Here is an 18,615-nt window from a genome sequence, read left to right as displayed (position 1 = left end):
GATAACAGCCACCATTCTTTGAGATGAGAACACTTAATGCAAGTTCTAAGATCCTAATCTCAAAGCTAAACGGCAAAAATTCTGTCTCCGGTGATATGATTGTTTCCTTTCACAAAGAAATCACATTGGATGGAACATTCAGTATGAAAAGCTTTCATTACTTCTTTATATGAAAGCAGACATTAATTAGAAATTCCCATTGAACTATAATTACAAATAGCAAATCAGCTGAGAAATGATACACAGCTGCTCTTCAGCTCTTCACGCTTTGATTCTTTTCTCTTTCCTATTTTTCGAAGGTGAAGGTAGGTGTCTCTGATCGCTATTTCTGTGGTATTCTACAAAGATTTCGTTATAGTCTGAATTAATTCTCTAGAGATTTGGAACCCTAAAGGAAAAAAATACATATGGAGGACTCTCAGAAAAGCCTTAAGATTTGTGCTTTTTTCTTGGATGTGAACTATAGCTTTCACCAATCCCCTCAGGAAAGGCAGAAGTGGCTCCAGTGTGTTACCAGGGAGACTGAAAAGCTAATTTGCACGTGTTAGCCTGCTGCACTACGGAAATTAGTAACGATTTAATGATCTCTGTGGGACTCTCGTTGAATGGAAACAAAGAGTAGATACTTCAGCACCATTTCATAGTGATCCAGTGCAGAATTGAGGATAAGTAAAGACTGGGCACAGAAAGAAAAGAGAAATGAAAGCACTAAAATCAACTTGTATAAAAGAGGTGGCAGAAGCAAGGTCCTCTTAGATCTTGTGATAAGGAAGGAATGACTTGTGGCTCTCATGCATCTGCATTAGAAACTTTCTTACTGGCTGACCAGGAGCAATTCCTTCCTACAGCTGATGGGAGGGGAAGAGATGGTCTTTGTGCTGTGCTCCAAAATTCACAGTTCAAGTGAAATTTTCCACATTGCTCTCCAAGTTATGAGGGTGCTTGTAGGCCTGAGAGCAGGAGGACCTTGAAAAGCTGCTGCCTGGTTCCAGTGAGGTGGTTCACACCTAGTGAAGGAGTTTCTGTGCAACCCACAGTTAGACACTGCCAACAATTCAACTATAAACTATTCCTGGCATGTCTGCAGGAAGAGGATACCTCTTCCAGACTCTTACCATAAACTATTAATTATTACTATATTACTAGTAATAATTTCTGTAATTTTGAGGAGAAATACCTCAAAGGCATTGAAAAACTGAGAGAAACAGCTTCCTCCAGGGCTCTCCTAAGCTGAGGCTCAAAGCACAGGTTTGCCCTCATCCACTGGTGCCAGAGAGAAGAAGCCTCCTCTGTCATACAGGGGAATATGACTTTTAATAAGATGCTCATGGACGTAAAAGCATTTATTTAGTGCAAAGGGTGGCATGCCACTTGCAAATTGAATCTGTGTAATGGCATTAACTGAGCAAGCACTCAGATTAATCCAAACAGCTATACCGACAAATACCACTAATCATTCATCAATCTGTTTTGTATTTCAGGCCGTAGATTTTCTCATTTCCTAACACTAGGCATCAACTAACACTCACTGAAATGATAAAATTAACATAGTAATTTTCTGAGGGAAAAAAATTACCTACTTGTGAAAAGAGGTTAACCTCTTTAACGTGGAGAGCACATTGTATATATCATCATCATCAGCTTCTTCTCCCTGAAAATGAAAGGAAATCTATTGAGAGTTCAGCGAAGCAGCAGAGCACCTTACTGCATGGGGACGTGCAGAGTTCATTGAGGGTTTATGTTGACACCAAAACTTGACTCCAAATTTTCCAGTGACTTTTATCTAGATACCATAATAAGAGCAATGATGTTTAAATTACAACTGGATAGCACTACGAGATAAGCACGATCATCTGACATTATTCAGCAATACCACTGTACTAATACTCTACCAAGTATTCTCTAGCAGCAGAAATCATTGTCAGGAAAAAAATCTGTGCTCTACTTTATTTTACAAAACCCATCAGCTTTAACCATCAGCTGACAAATGTCCTACAAGAATAAAGCCAAATGCTTGCCTTGCCACATCAGAAACCTGAAGATGTCAACAGCAAGGTTTTTAAAGTGATCAGTGCAAAAGTTTCTTTCTTTCTGTACCTTTCATTGCTGCTCAGTGTGTTACATACCTTAATGCACGACAATCACACTAGGTGCACACACTGACATACATTCAGAGCTGGATGGAATTTTATTTTTTTTAAACTTGACTTTACAAATCTGGGGAAACAACAGCCCAAGAATAAATATTGCACAATTCAATCAAAACTTTTTTAAAAATTCAAAAAATTAGTTTTTCCTTTCTGGCATTTAAAAATACCATTATCCTAGCATTTTATGCAAACTGAACAGTAAATTCTCCTGGTAAAGCAAGTGGAAATAAGGTACTTTGAAAACTTCATTTTCCCAGCAACTTTCTGGAAGAGGAAACTCACAATTCTTCTCAATTTTAAATTTTTTTTCCATCTAAAAGCCTAACAATTACGACATTTCCTGCCTTCAGATGCAATTGTAAATCAATGTTTCTCTCATTATCAACCTAGTGGGAAGTCATAAAGCAGTGGCATACCTACTTGGGTACAAGTATGCATGGTTTTTAACTTAAAATCTCTTTAAAATGAATAAATAGACTTATTAAAATTAATTATTCTACCAAGTATCACCCAGCAAAGAATATCACAAAGGCCAAGACTTTAAATCCTTGCTATCCTTGTTCCCTTTCTTGGTTTCTCCCACTTTTGTTTTGGTTTTGTCTCCACATCCTTCTCTATGTCTGACCGCTGCACTCCCTTTTCCTCAGGGATCTACAACTCTTAATTCTTCACTTCTCATATGACTTTCAAATACAGCTTTTCTCCAAAATCGTCAGTCCTCATCCTTCTCTCTGTGAATTCACACAAAGATCATACGCCCTCACTTGCATTTTTCTATTCCTTCCCAAGCCGGGATAAGGAAGGGGATACACTAGAAGTGCTTTGATGTCACTGGCTCCTGTTCCTTCACGAGGAATGAACCTTCCTTTGCTCTCTGCCCAGAATGAACCTTCCCTTGCTCTCTGCCCAGCAGTCTCCGTGCATCCTTCGGGGCTTTTTGCACTGGGCTGCTGCATAAACAGGAGCCGCCTGCAAAGAGAACTGAAGGGAAATGGAACAGGAATAAGCGGTTGCTGGCTTCCTAATTAGTAATCATGCAAAAATTGCAGGAAAACCATTTCTTCCCCCCCTAGTTCATTTGTCTTGAGAAGATTGGTGGGAAGTCATTTATGAATTGCAGCATCTCGCTGCTCTCACCTGATTCCCCTTGGGTAAAAGGTGAGGCTGGAGGAGAGGACTGCAGACCAGTACAGCGTACCTAAGCCACGGACTGTATTTTGTGCACTCTCTCAACATTCCTGTAACCCTAGTCGAAACTACTGTGGCCTAAATGCTTTGCTGGCATAACTGAGCTAAATGTGGGCTGAGGGTGGAAGAGAGGTAAGTTTCCAATCTCTTTTCATCTTTACTGCTTGTAGCGTCGAAACGTGGTTCTTTGAGGCTCAGAGACCACACTGCTTGTGGAAGAGCCCAAGAAGGGCTTCAGCAGTTAGAGACTGCGAGGCAGCAACGGGAGGGGCAAAGCTGGATCTTCTCAGATCACAGAATCCAAGAACAACAGGACTGATACTGTAGGAAACTCAATTCTAACTGAACCACTGGCTTCCTGGAGGGTATGTAGATGACAGAAAAGCAGCTGACAGAACTAGAGGACTGGTTCTTGTCTTGACTCCTCTTCAGAGCTGCCATATGGAGGAGAATGGGTAAGTCAGAGAAAGAGCAGCTGCTGTACAGCAGGAGGAATCTAAGTGTTTCTGTATTTGTTAACTGAGTTTGGGATTATAGTCAGAAAAATTATCTGTGAGTGTCTCAGTAATATTGATAAAATACTGAGTGGATCTTTTCTTGGGTGAAACTATCGAGGGAACAGAATATCATCTCTGAATCCTTGAACGGATCCACAAATGAATAACATCTATACAGCTGCAAGTGTGGAAACTTCGAGGGGTCTCTTCCAAAAGAGCTGCATGTCCTCAGATAGACCTAATTTCTGATTGTTACACTGGCTGCTACACAACTGTCTCCAGAGCGAACAGACACGGCATTTGCTTTGGAGAAATTCCAAGATTTTTTTTTTATGAGAAAAAGCTGAAAGAGGACATTTTCTTAATGTTTTCAACAAGATAGTGTAACAGAAATAGCAAGTCAGTGTCAAAGAACTGGGATTACACTTGCTTCTTGGTCTGATTCTTGATAAAACCCATAAACACCTTCTTCTATCTTAAGGCAAGGCAGTGTGAATGAGGTGCTTTTTGCTGATCTGAGCTTGGCTGTGGAGACATAAGCTGAAGACTCACCAAGAGCCAGGTTTAGAGAAACTACACAAGAGACTTGTCCCTGCACAGAGAGAGACAGACTGAACCTTGGTGTTGGATGTGAGGATAGTGAAAAATGTGGACCTCACCAGAGTTCCTAAACCTCTGTCAGTGGGTACCAGTGGAAAGAGCAAAGGCCACTATTTACAGTGATCAGCTGTTGAGCGTCTGGTGTGGAGAACTCGACTGGTTCTGCAGCTGGATCTTTGTGCTGGCAGTCCAACTTCAGTCCTTTTTACTACTCAAGTCAACAATAGATCCCTCAATGTTTTTGTCTCAGAATTTTTGGTCCTGTTGCCCAGAGATGTGAAACTGCAAAAAATCCATGGCTATTAAAACAGATGGCTAAGACCCATAATGTCTGAAAAGCTGAAAGGATTCCCTTGCCACACATAGAGAGGCAGAGATGTAGCCCAAGTTTTGGAATGTCTTTTTCAGGTTCTGCTCAGAAGTTTCTGGGAAAGTACCTATAAAATATCAGAAGGCAGAGAGCAAAGTAAATCTATTCTATCGAAGAATGTACAGTGGTGCACCAACTACTCTGTGTTACAGAGTGCCTGCTTCCTGGACATTTGGCCTTTTTTACTCATGTACATTCCAACAGCAAAAGAAAAACATTTTTTTACTCTGCAATGTGACAAAGTATATATACAGTATGCCTGTATGTGGCACATTACTTAAAAATAAGAGAAAAAAGCACTTCTTTTCTTTAATATGCAAGCTTAACTTTTTATAAACGTACATCAAAAATTAAATGTATCTGCCATGCTGCAGTGCATGAGTAGAACTGAAGAAAAGGCTCTGTGCAGCCCTTAGATTATGTTTAAAAAGCGTGAAAACTACAACAGATACAGTAGTGCTACACAAAGTTAAATTAATGTAAAGCAAGAAAAAATGACTAAGATTTCTATTCTTGTTTAAAGTATTCTGTCTCATACATTTTGAAGGTTAAATTCTTCCAAGTAAATCCCAGGCACCTCCAGGTTTCAGACCTGTATCTTTATTTTCCAGAGCTCTTTCAATACGCCATCATAAATATTTTACCTAATCCTGTCTTCCATTCAAGACATAATCCAGTCATGATTGTGCTGTCTGCGTATCCATTTGGGACTACAGAATCAACACAAACATTGATGTAATGCATCTTTGTCTGCATTTTCATCAGCTTTCAACCACTCATCCACTTAATTTCTTATGTGGGCTGTTTAAAACACTAGACTAAATTTTCAGAAGGAGGGCTGTCCCATGGCCTTTGTTTTACAGCATCAGTGTTTTGCAGGCTATTAATGGCTAGGCTCAAGGGATCTTCTACACTGAGAAATAGTTCCAAATAATTATGAAATAGTTCCTGCTTCACTACAGATAGATAATTTCATGACTTGGTAAGAATGTTTTTCTGCAATTTATCCTAGTGTATTTTAGGCAGTCTAACTAAATCAATTTTTAAGAAAACAAACCTCCTGCAGCAGATCCTCTACAGAATGGTTGAATCGATCCACAAATTCATCGATAAGTTGGCTGTGGGCTATGTCAACTCTATTCTGGATTGTATATTCTTCACTACAGAGTATGCTGTAGGTTTTGCTGCAGGCTTCGAGAACATCTGATTCCACATGCTTTTCCACAACAAACTTAATCTGTTTCAGTAAGGCATCCAGATGCTGTAGATCAGAAGAGAAGTTCAGCTTTCACCTTATGCGAACAATAAAACTCATAGAAAAAGTCACTCAAAGAATACAGCAGATCAAGGTTAAATTACTAATATGCCGAATGAAGGCACACTACTGTGTGTCTACAAAAATAATCAGGTACTTGAAAACAACCAGACTTCTTGCCCAATGTACTATACCTTTTCCATTCTGCCCGTGCTATAGATTTCCAGATCAAAATACTGAGGGATCTGCAGGAGATTTGCTACCTTCTCAGCATCAGCGGAATACTAGAACATCATTGAAAGGAGACAAGAAAATAGTCAAGTAAAAATGAACACCGATGCTACAGACTGAAAACATTAAAGACAGTTGTTAATACCAGTGAGAGATTCATTTTGTTTAAAAATGTACCTTTGATAGCAACATAGGAAGTGCAATAATGAAATGCTCAGTCAATTTATTTCTGTCATCGATCTGAGTTTTTCTTTCTTTTGCTGTCAAGACCTGCAAGGGATCAAAACCAACTAACGTAAATAAAATTTCTGCATATAGTAGTCATCGATTTTTCTAAAGTTTGTATCACAAACAAAAATCCATGCAAATGTATTTTTAATAAATCAGAAGAGGAGGGAATAAAAAGCTCACGTTTGGACTGAGGAATGATTAAATGGGAGGACCATGTGTCCTAAGAAGCCGTGATTGAAAATGAAAATATCATATCATCCAGCATGATATTGTATCGACACATCAACTATTTTTTAGGATTGAAATTCAAATATAACCCAAGTCAGTGGAAGTTTTGCTATTGCTTCCAAGCAAATTGAGCTCTGGCTTTGACACATTAAACAGTGATAATGTAAGACCTCAGGGTGAACTGAAATATAATTAAGAACACAAAAATCAAACCACACTGTAACAGAGATTTTCATTAGCAGATTCATGGGCTCATCTCTAAACTGGAATGTAATTCTCCATGAGAACATACATTCAAGTTCACAGAACCAATTACAAATTTTGATGACAGATATACAGAAGCTACTAATGCTGTCATAGCAAAACCACCTTGAACCAGTGAATAGAGAGGCAATAATCAAAACAGCATGCTTCATAAAAGCTTAGATCTGGCTTCTTGGCTTCAGAAAAGAACACTTTCCAAACCAAATAATAATAAAATACTCAAGTTAGCTAGTGATTTATGTATAGCAAAGCTGCCAGACTGCACAATAAGGGTTACAAGCTAAAGTCAGAGAAGAAACTGTTTCACAAGAAGGTGAGTGCATAATTAGAAATTTGCTCCCATTTCAACGCAGAGAATACGCCAGCAACATCATGAGAACATGACAAACCTCTCCTGACAAGTCAGAGATCCCTGCAGTTACCATCCCACAACTCATGATCTAACTGAAAAGAAGCAAAAGCTGGATGTCACACCTACTTCTCTCTCTAAGTGAGGAGGAACAGCTGGAAACAAAAACATGTGCTTGGATGGCAGGGAGCCTGCTGTGTGAGCAGGAACCCCAACCAACCGCAGACGTGGAGGGGAACAGATTTGTAACTCGGCTAAGAAGCCACTTCCACAGCACACAGCAGACAGCTGAACACATACGGCAGCCACCGCAACTCCTGCGCTGACTCGCTGCGAGAACCACCTGCGGCAGCAAGAGCTGCTGGCGCCCGGGAAGGCCACGCGCACACAGCCAGGAGGTCAGGCTCCCACCCCCCCCCAACCCAGCCGTATCCTGGTGACCAAATATTGCTCTTCAGCAGTGCTAGGAATTAATTTGGGTCCCTAGGATGATCTCGAGGCTCTTTTGATCATCCTTCAGAAGACAAAATTAATTTTACTGAAGTGTTTTCTTTAACTTTGAAGAAATATTGACACTAAAAATCTAAGACTAAGCAATCGGCTGAACTTAAGGGAAATGAACTGCAGATCTCTCGAGATAGAAAAAAATGCTCACAAAGCTAAAAGTGACATTATTTGGTGCTTCAAACAAAAAATACATGAAATTTTTGTTAAATTTAAAGGTTGCTTTGTCTGTTAGAACAGTTTGCAGCTAGAGACAAAACATAGTTAAGTTGTGCTTACAACACAGTTTTGGTAACACAGGATAATACATACTTGTGTATATTTGAGTAAGTTCTTTCATAGTTTCCCCCCTCACTCATAATTTTTTTTAATAAATTAGCAATTTCTTGCAATACACTTTATAAATTCAGGTACAAAAAGCATGCTTAAATTGATGGTTTCTTGGCGCTCTTCCTGGGATGCTGTTTCTGGACACGAGGCTAATCTGCTTTGGCACATAAAAATTAAGAAGCTAAGTAACTCCATTTAGTTTAGCAATAAAGAATGCTAAACCTGTCTCCAGATTTCACCTTTGCTACATCTGTAGCTTTCTTTAATAAACTAGTTGTGATTACTCAGACCAGAACCTAACAGAAGTACCAAACATTCACATGGGTTTATTTCATTTTAGCCTAACCTAAGTAAGATGGGGACTACCAAAAACTGGGGAAATACACTTGGGAAGCTGAGAGTCTTTTGGAATATTGATGCTGTATTTATGGAAAACATGGCTGAAAGCCTGTTTACCACCCTGACCTCGTGACTTACACTGAAATGCTTAAAAGCGAAGGCTCAGCCTTAGAAATGGACTTCCACTGATCCCCAAACAGTAACTATAAAATAAGTGGAAAAGGCAGCTAGGTTGCAATATGGCCAGAATGTCAGAAATCTTAAATTTTGAGAGTACTCAACGGAAGAGACCAAAGAAGGTGGATACATAAAACCACAGACGTGTTCAGGTAGGTCCAGTCCCACCCCTTCTGCTCAAAGGAGATCAGGGTGCTCCGTGCTTTGTTCACTCAGCTGTGAAAACTGTCAAGGATGGAAACTGCACAAAATCCCAGCTTCTGTTGTAGTGCTTAATAACTGCCATGCTGAAGACACTGTTGAGTTTTTCTGCAAATTTACCTCAATATTAGCAGCACATTACTTTTTATGGAAGACTGTTTGAAGTAATCTTGTTCTGATCCCAAGCTCTACACTTTCAATTCTAATCTAGATTTAACATGAAGGACTGTAGATGTGGATACATTAAAAGTGTAAGCCAGGGGTATGACAAAAAAATCACTAAAAATGAGAATTTCACACTGTAAATTTATATTACTTAACTTGGCAATGCAAAACCCAAAATCAAACAAAAAACCCCCAGAAACTTCTCCAGAAATGCAATTTCTACTATTTGCTTCAAAAACATTCGCACAAAACAGGAAGCAGCAATTATAAAACTCTAATTTAAAAGTGTCAGAACGTGGCAATGAAGACAAACATTTTATGTCGGTATAGTAACACAAATGGGTCCGAGTCACTCACAGCAGTACCACTTACTCTCTTGCCAGTGCCTCTGCCTACAGGAGGGTGTGCTTCGGCAGCTTGTCTGATTGTACACACCATCAGCTCAATAAGAGCACTCTCCTGCCGGTCAGACATTGCTGTGGAGAGAAAAGGACAAGTGACATCCCTTCTGATGTGTGTGCAAAACAGGTTAAAGAAGACAAATCTGTGAAGGCAGTTCTAAAACACAAGGAGCAGAGAACAACGGAGATAACATCATTTTGTCCCCCCTACAAAAGCAAGGCTTTTTTGCCTGCTCTTTGAATTACCATTTGCATCATCGCAAAATGGATAGGATGGAACTGAAAGAAGTCCAGAGAAATGTAGTCTGGAAAAAGGATCAACTAAGGATCAGCTAAGATCGAGGAAATAAAAAGCGACTGACTGTTCACTGTCACTGCCTTAGAAACTGCTCTCACCGCCATGAAGTATTAGTTCTGTTCTTTGGGGAGTACTTCTGGTCACATCTGGAGGGTCAAACACCACTAGGTTACACAGAAACAAAGAACCACAGTGCCTAATTTCTTAAGGAAATTACCATATAAATACCACAAGTGTAGCAGGCAGATACCAACAGGTCACATTTTGAAGCACTGAGGTGATGAGCACATCACACTAGGAAGCAGTAGGAGCACGTCTGTTTTTCAACCACCTAACCCCTGTGAAGGTCCCTGAAGAAGGATAATCCCGGAGGATTAAGAAGGATCTTGAAGGACATTCATTACTGACAAGGACACTTTGCCAGTAACCTTCCCGATTACATTGTACACACAGATCTATTATTAGTGAACGGGGATTCAAAACTAATGGCAAAAGAATGCCTTTTTTTTTTTTTTTCCTCTTGAGAATTCATCAGCTTTTAATACTGTTTGGAAAAGCCCCATCTCTAATTAACACCACCTGAAGTGCTTGTTTGTTCAAAATTTTATTACCTTTTTAATGTATTGAAATGTTCATGTATACACAAGTTATTTAAACATTCAGACAAGAAGTCCTAGCCTTTAATATCAGGGAACCAGACTTCACAAAATGAAAAACAGAGTACAAAAATGCTGCTTTTGAAGCAAAGTGCATTAAAAATGGATTAAAGTAAAATCTTCTTCAAATATGCTTTCTAAACAAACTACAATATAAACACCCCTACCATCCACAGTGAAACATCTTTTTAAGGAGTAATGAACAATACCAGTGCAATACCAGTGAAGCATAGAGGTTAAACAAATACCTTCTTCTCCTTGGACTGGTTCTTCCAAGAGCAATTCTGTCATACATTCCCAGTCTTTCAGCAGTTCTTGAGAGCTCTCCCACAAACTGTCCACCAAATAGGCTGCATGTTCATGCAACTGGAAAATTCAAAGCAACCATCAGTATAGTATTCTGGGTACAAGCAGTAGTTCTTCAACTTTCACAATCATTTGGCCACAGAGCATGTCCTGGGCATGGGCTCTTACTTTAGTTGGAAAAAAAACTTAGTTTGAAACTGTCTCTGGAAGGTCTATTTCGAACTGAGTGATACAACTGCACAACAATGCGGCTACATTTTGCTAGAAAATGAAATGAAACTAAATTGAGCTTCTTTTCCATAAAGTAGCTTGTTTGTGAAGTCTTTCTCAGAGTTTTGACCCAGAAGCTGTAAACTTACCTTTCCTCACTTTCTTATACTGCATTATAAAAAGGGGAGATGGTGAGACATGAGACTAAGACAGGGTTGTAATACATTCATTTTGAACAGGCACTTAGTTTTCGTATATGCTGCTACATGCTCAGAAAACAGTAGAAATCCTACAGATTTCAGGGTGTGTAGAATGAGCACTAATTTTAACTGCAAAAAAAATATTTTAATGTGCATTAATAGAACTGTAAACTAAGAAAAATAACCCACAGATTTCTACTGGTTTATAAATGATCAAACCACTATCAAAAAGCAACAAGCACAATATGCACTTCTTATTTGCTTGTCAGACATGGGACTGATGTCTTAACTGGAAAACATTTGAGTATAGGGAAGAAGTCATCAGTATATTTACCCACTATTCTGTTTTTGACAGCTTTGGGTGGAATGTCACGAGTCACAGAGCTTACGGATGCTTGTCACAGGTTTACCTGTTCCCTCTTAGATTGCAGTGCTTATATCTTCTAGTCCTATGCAGATGGAAAATCCCAATTCTCTGTCTTAAAACTGGAGTCATAACATTCTACTTTGTTTCTAACAACTTTCTCAAAACCAGCAATAGCAAAAAATCGGCCCTGAGAGAGAAGCAATCCTGGGGAGCAGCACACGGCTTCCATGGGAAGGCAGTTTGCTGCTCATAGCTTTCAGAGAAAAGGTGAGTTTCTTTTCTCCCCAGAAGGGTAGACAAGCTTAATGGTAGGTAATTCCCAATCACACACACTCAGATTTAAGGAGTTTTCACTGGAAAATACAATCATCTACGGTTTTAAGAAACCAAAAATACATTTAGATAGCAGACTGCAGTAGTGATATTTCATTGGCACTTGCAGATGTATAAGGTGTTTCTAAAAAACGTTAACTTGAGCACTGTACCTAAATGCTATCCTTCCCTTCCAGAATTTCTGACTGTGTTTCTTTTCATTCCCACAGTCAAGTCCCTTGTTCGAGGCTTCATAACAATTAAAATATCTGATTATAATATCTTGCATTTTGCTTTTTACACAAAATATATTACCCTTTTTTTCTGTAGAAAAACATTTCTGTCACTGCATTCATGCACTCATGGACACAGCCATGTGCCTTCGTGGCCAAGAAGGTCAATGGCATCCTGGAGTGTGTTAGAAGGGGAGTAGCCAGTAGGTCAAGTGAGATTCTCCTCCGCCTCTATTCCATCCTGGTGAGGCCGCATCTGGAATATTGTGTCCAGTTCTGGGCCCCTCAGCTCAAGAGGGACAGGGAACTGCTGGAGAGAGTCCAGCGCAGCCACAGAGATGATGGAGGGAGTGGAACATCTCCCTGATGAGGAAAGGCTGAAGGAGCTGGGTCTCTTCACCTTGGAGAAGAGGAGGCTGAGGGGTGACCCCATAAATGTTTGTAACTACATCAAGGGGGAGTGTCAGGAGGACGGAGCCAGGCCCTTCTCGGTGATGTCCAGTGACAGGACAAGAGACAATGGGTACAAGCTGGAACATAGAAGGTTCCACAAAAACATGAGGAAAAATTTTTTCCCTGTGAGGGTGCCAGAGCACTGGCACAGGCTGCCAAGGGAGGTTGTGGAGTCTCCTTCTATGGAGACATTCAAAACCCACCTGGACGCATTCCTGTGTGACCTACTGTAGGGGATCCTGCTCTGGCAGGGGGGCTGGACTAGATGATCATTCTGTGGTTCTGTGATTCCTCTCTTTCAGGCTTCCTTTGCCACCTATTTATTACCACACCAAATGTATTATTTTTAAACATTTTTCCGCTCCATCTTCAGAGCATCCTGTACCTGACAGTTTATCTTCTCAAGTTTTCATCCATTCCACTGCCATTCCCCACCTGAATTACTATTAGTGTGCCTACTTCTCTTACATGCTATCTCTATAAACATAAACTATGGGCATAATCCCAACCTGACTGTGTTCATCCACCACTTAATGTTGTTGTATGTGTGCTTCTGGTTTTCCTCCTCTGAGGTTTTCAAGATGCAACTGCATAAACCACTGAGCAACATCATCTAATCTTATAGCTGACTCTGCTTTGAGATAATGACTCTTGGGTCCATTCCACTCTGTATTATTCTATGGTTCTAATAATAATTTTAGATATTATGTCATTTTTCTTCCTTTCTCATTCAAATTATTTTACTCCATACACAGCAACTCCAGAAGTATAGTCGTGGCCATGGTCCATGGTCATGGTACAGTCATGGTTACCTTATAAAAAGAACCAGTTACATTTCTACGTGGTAATGAATCCACCACAGTATCAGCAATGAAGTAGTGAGTACTGTGGGGACAAGCAAGTACAAAATAAACCATGAAGAAGATTTTGAGCTGAATTTGCTTGATGGACAAGGAAATGGGGGGCAGGATAAAGGGCATACAGTATTTCTAAAATTATGAAAAAAAGGAAAAGAAAGAGAACTTGTTATTGTATGTTGATAAATCAATACTCAAGTTCCACATTTTACTAAACATAAAAAGGTTAAAAATGAAATTTTTACCTCACTTTCAAGAAAGAAAAGAACCAACATTCTAATAAGGTTTCCATTTGGACTATTTCGCCCCCTCCTCTTTGCTAGAGCCTCTTCAGCTTGGGGATCATGTCTGCTGAACAGTCTAAAAATAAGCAAAAGGAGCTATCATGTCCATTAACACAAATCTCATTTCTGCAGTAATATGATGAGCATTCATTCTCAGTATAGTAGATTTGTTCATAAACCACAGTGAAAGTATCTAAAGCTATTTATTTCAAGGGAAAGACAGCATGACTTCTGCCTGTCTGAAGAGATGAATTTATCTTCAGTGTCTTCAAGTTCACAGAGTTGGAAGAATACCACACAGGAAATAGTTCTCCAAAATATATTTATATTGAAGGATTTTGCACAGTTTTTAACGCAAATTACACACTCTGTGTTGAGTTTCCTGATGTCCCCTGCTTATCTTAATAGACAAGTAATTAGCACTTCTGCAGGTGCCAAAACATCTTAAACGAAGCACCTCAGGGTAGAGTCAGTGATCCTCTGTATTATTTGCTTTCCTTTGCGAACTCCAGTAAGTCTAGTGACTTGGTTACACATAGAAAGTGGTATTTAAATGTATAAAATTAGGTAAGATAAATCTCAATGCAAATGCCTTGAATAGATTCTAACTTATTTAAATGGAGCCCCAGCTCTTATCTATTAACCGATACCAAGAGAAAATGAGTGTTAGGAATGGGACAATCTTCTCTCAGTGCTGCTCATCTACCTTGAGGCATTTACAGAACACAGCGTAGTATCTCGTTAAGATAAAGTTTTGACTTTACGCTAAGTGCACTGAGGTACGGATTCATCTTCACTTACACCTGAGACATTTTTTCAAAATTAGTCACATGCTGATTAATAAAAGAATTTCAATATATATTTTAAAAAAGAACTTAAGTCTTTCCTATATCTCGTAAAATGTCATGTAGGAAACTAAATGTAACTTAATTTTGTAAATTAATTCCTTGAAACAGATAATGCCTCATCACAAATATGGAATTCCAGAAATCCACCAATGAAATCTTACAACTACAACATGGACTTCTAAATCACCAATTGAAATACATAGAATTAGAACACTGGTAAAGGACAACTCATGTTTTTATGCAATTTTTTATATCATGTGCCTTAGCATGAAAAATTAGATAACTTGGATTCTGATATATAAAGAACTCTGTGTAACAATCCATGAGGAGAAAAAAGAAAATTACGGCTAAAAGACTTTTAAGTGCAAACACTAAAATGAAAATGCTAACTGCTATGATGTGGCAATGTTCTGTTCATGATTACTGGTGTGGGGTGATTCACCTCCATGGAAAAGCTAATTCATTTCTTTTGGCATAGTGGATACATGAAAGATGTAACCACAGTGTAATGTATTTTTAGTAGCTGTCAGGGAATTTAGAAACAAATTTCTTAATTATGACTGCATAAAACCCTCTCAAGCCTACAATTTTGAAATAAACTGGTTTAAGACATGGTGCAAATGATGACTGCCTATCAAGCAGACCACCAGGGGTGTATAGGCCCCATATATATTACCACAACAGTAATTCAGCAAGAACTGCAGGATTTAAACCAACTTTAGAGGTTTGAGGACTTATGAAAAATTATCTGAATTCTAGAGCAAGAAAAATGTTAATTCAGTTTCTTCAAGTCTTTAGGTCTTGAATTTACACATGAGAATAAGTCTCTGTTTTAAATTAAATACCTCATTTGCTAAACTGGAATACTTCACTCCTACTGCTTTTTTACCTTTTGATCTTACTCCCATTAAGAAGCATTCATAAACCTGGTCTTATTCCAGGGCAACTGATAGCTTACTTTTTGTGAAGGAATTCTCCAGCTGCTACTGCAACAGGGCGGTGTGCTGAATACACCAAGTGATAAACATTCTCACAGTCTTCATTCGACAGAGCTTCTTCACTTCCACTGAAAGAGTCAGAAACACCCGAACTAAACCAAACGTTTAATTTCAATCCCCTCACCTCCCATAATTTACTTTTGACAGCTACAACACTGATGCCCTTCATACAAAATCTTAAATGGTTGAACACTGACTTCAGGGATCATTGGTTCAATTTCCAAATGCAAAGATATTTAAAGGGTCTGTAAGACTGAAAGTTTGTCTGATTTCCTTCTCCCAGGCATAAAAAAAAAAAAAAAAAGTTATCACTCCTTATAAATCTGTCCCTACTTAATTAAGCTAACCGTAACGCACACATTGAAAGATGCCCAGCATTCATTATCAAACATTATTAAACTAAAATGCCAAAATGTTACATTAGGAAAATATAATTGCTTGCTTAAACTCATTTACTTCTACAGCAATGTCTGTTTGCTCGCAAAGCTTTTTTCAAGTACTCAAATCTGCACTGGGAGAGCCTGCTTCAGCCTCTTGACTTACTCCATTCTCAGGAGTTAAGTCTTTTCACCTGGCACTCCACGTGCTCTTGTGTGCTGCGGGGCAGGAGGTGCCTCTCTGCTTGGGAACATTCCCAATTCCAGGTGCTGGAAGGGCCAAGGCAGGTGGATAAATCTGCCTCAGCAATGGCATAAGGAAGAGATGTGCTCCAAATACGGTCAATAGAAAACTAAATAATATCACGCCAGAGTGGGGACACAGAACTAGCACCGTGCATCCAGCAGTCAAATCAGCACATAATCACTTTAGGATTGAATCATGGTGAGCATTTAGAATTACAATAATGCTGATACAATAAATTGTACATTACTTTCATGGTAGTTACTGTGCTGACTAGACACAGACTTCATTTTCAACACCAAGGAACTGAATCTGATCATACCCTGCTGTGCTGGATGAAGCACGATGAAAAGTTTATTTTCTATAATTTTTTATTGACAAGAACAAGCCATCTTTTATCCTTGCCTTGAATAAACGACATAGTTGAGGCTTCTTCAGTTTCTGAGCTCAAGGTTTGTGTGTATCATTCATTCAGCTATCATTTCAGAATTCACTCTGAAACACTGATGTGCCAGGACTCTATACGTCATCTGGCTTCATACTACAAATAAACCCACCATGATTGTTTGTGACAGTATTTTGGACTCCCTACCTGCCAAAATATTGCCCTGTGCTGCTCAACGTGACCCACATTTTTCTGGTGTTAAATGCATTTAGCTATGTTTTCATCGTGCAACCACAGAGAAAATGAGACAGCAAAAAAGAGGTGCACTGGGTAATTTTTGACTTAAAATCCTACTGTGTTCCCAAACATTGCTAATAATGGAGGGAATAGATCTATTTTACATCTCATTTGTGATCATATTTGATACATTTGCTTTAAAAATGTAACAGTATGAGATTTCCTTTCTTCCTAATATTGCAAGTCTAATATCTGTAGAGCAGAGTGACTCATAAATAAAAAACCGAAGCCTTCTTAATTAAGAGGAAAAGGTAGTCTAATCTTTCAGTGAAATTCTACATGTCCAAAAATGTTTTTCAAAGTTGAGCCACTCAGTATTAAGTATGATGCAGAAATTCTATGCAGCTGTTTTTAAAGTATATTTTCTTTAACATAATTTTTAATGAATATATAATAAAAGCTTTGCAGTGCTCCTCTAGAAGCACACCAAGGAGACTGCTGGGGACAGACAGCGTGTGAGATGATCTTTGGAGTGGTCTTTGCATCAAGGAAGACATTGCATCTCTGTAAGAGGCCGGGGGCCTAGAAGCAGGTCTCCTCCTGCATGGCCAAGTGTTTAAAACTGCAGGCTACCACTGCCAGCCCCAAATAACCCAAACAAGGGTGTTGAAGTTAGTGCTTTTCCCTGTCGCTTATTTACCAGATGACTCTTTTCAGCTGCGTCAGGTAATAAAATCTCCTAACGCTGGATCTCTGCTTAGCTACTGCTGGAGTTACTTTAGCAAATGTAACCCACAGGTACTTGTTTGGGGCAGGACAAGCATTTTGCCCTTGGCAAAAGGTATAAACGCCCTTTGGTATTCTTCCACAAGAATGGATGCACTAATAGTCTCAATGCATGAATACATATTTATACATTTCCTATTATATTTCCAGGAGATGGGATACCTCATATTCACAACAATCTTACTACATACTTAGTTTAGCCTCATACTAAGTGTAAAGTAACAGCTTCACTTCATTACACAAGCAAAGAAATCAAGTCAAATATTACTGGCTTAGGTAACTTTCAAGGAGAATACACTAGTTTTGAAAAATACTCACTGAAGTATTAGCGTGACTAATCGAATGGCTTCTACAGCAACATCGTATTCCTTATCAAGTGTCATTGATACAATGCGATCCTGAAAAGGAATTTTATTAAAGTGACAAAACAGAAAGTCACAAGCAGCTGCCAGATAAAGAATTCTATATATTACAAAATAAATACTCTTGAGGAGGAAGAACCTTCAACCAGACACATGAAAGCCCTTTACTATTATTCAGCCACTCAATGTACATCTTAGGAAGCTGTGTGCTATACGCACAACAGAACAATAGGCAAGAACACAAGAATGAGAACAAGTGCTTAACAAACAGTCTTTATCCTTGTGTGTTTTCCAGGAAACAAACAAGCAACTCCGGAGCTGAAGCATTGTTCTGGACTGGTCTCATTTAACAGTTCTTTCCTGAAAAGGAATGTACTTGGGTTGGATGACAGCAGAAAAACTGCCTCACACTTCACCTTCCTGAGAAAAAATAATTTTAGAGAAGTGAATGCTGCACATACGTGTATTTGGAAATCCTGTGAAGAAAATCACACTTGAATACATGCATCAGCACACTGCCTATAAAGTCTTGGCCTTTATACTTGGCTACATCTTAACTTTTGAAGCTGATCTTAAGAATTACTCTACACACCTTCTACAGGACAGTGTAAAATTCCACGGTTTGGCTTTCTATTTTCCCGTACTCTTTCTGGTGGAGACAAGCACACCACTTTCTAATCTAATGTAACGATTTTATAACTTCTAAGGACCCTGTAGTTATG

At 39.0% G+C, this 18,615-nt stretch overlaps 1 protein-coding gene across 1 annotated transcript in view; it reads right to left on the bottom strand.

Moving 5' to 3' along the window:
• Window positions 1-18,615, bottom strand: part of LOC104279369 (cohesin subunit SA-1) — a gene marked incomplete at its 3' end in the record, with an annotated part of 136,558 nt that overhangs the window by 27,646 nt on the left and 90,297 nt on the right. Inside the window, exons 12-20 of the mRNA XM_009876635.1 lie at window positions 17,850-17,929; window positions 15,463-15,570; window positions 13,618-13,732; window positions 10,683-10,800; window positions 9,452-9,555; window positions 6,469-6,561; window positions 6,255-6,344; window positions 5,863-6,066; window positions 1,581-1,651 (exon numbers count right to left, since the gene is read on the bottom strand). Coding sequence (XP_009874937.1) covers window positions 1,581-1,651; window positions 5,863-6,066; window positions 6,255-6,344; window positions 6,469-6,561; window positions 9,452-9,555; window positions 10,683-10,800; window positions 13,618-13,732; window positions 15,463-15,570; window positions 17,850-17,929 — 983 coding nt within the window. The remainder of the gene's footprint in view (window positions 1-1,580; window positions 1,652-5,862; window positions 6,067-6,254; window positions 6,345-6,468; window positions 6,562-9,451; window positions 9,556-10,682; window positions 10,801-13,617; window positions 13,733-15,462; window positions 15,571-17,849; window positions 17,930-18,615) is intronic.

This window comes from Apaloderma vittatum, unplaced genomic scaffold (genome assembly GCF_000703405.1).
Source record: "Apaloderma vittatum isolate BGI_N311 unplaced genomic scaffold, ASM70340v1 scaffold719, whole genome shotgun sequence".
Classification (NCBI taxonomy): domain Eukaryota; kingdom Metazoa; phylum Chordata; class Aves; order Trogoniformes; family Trogonidae; genus Apaloderma; species Apaloderma vittatum.
The sequence above is the reverse complement of the archived record's forward strand: the minus strand, read 5'-3'. Positions and strand labels throughout refer to the sequence as shown.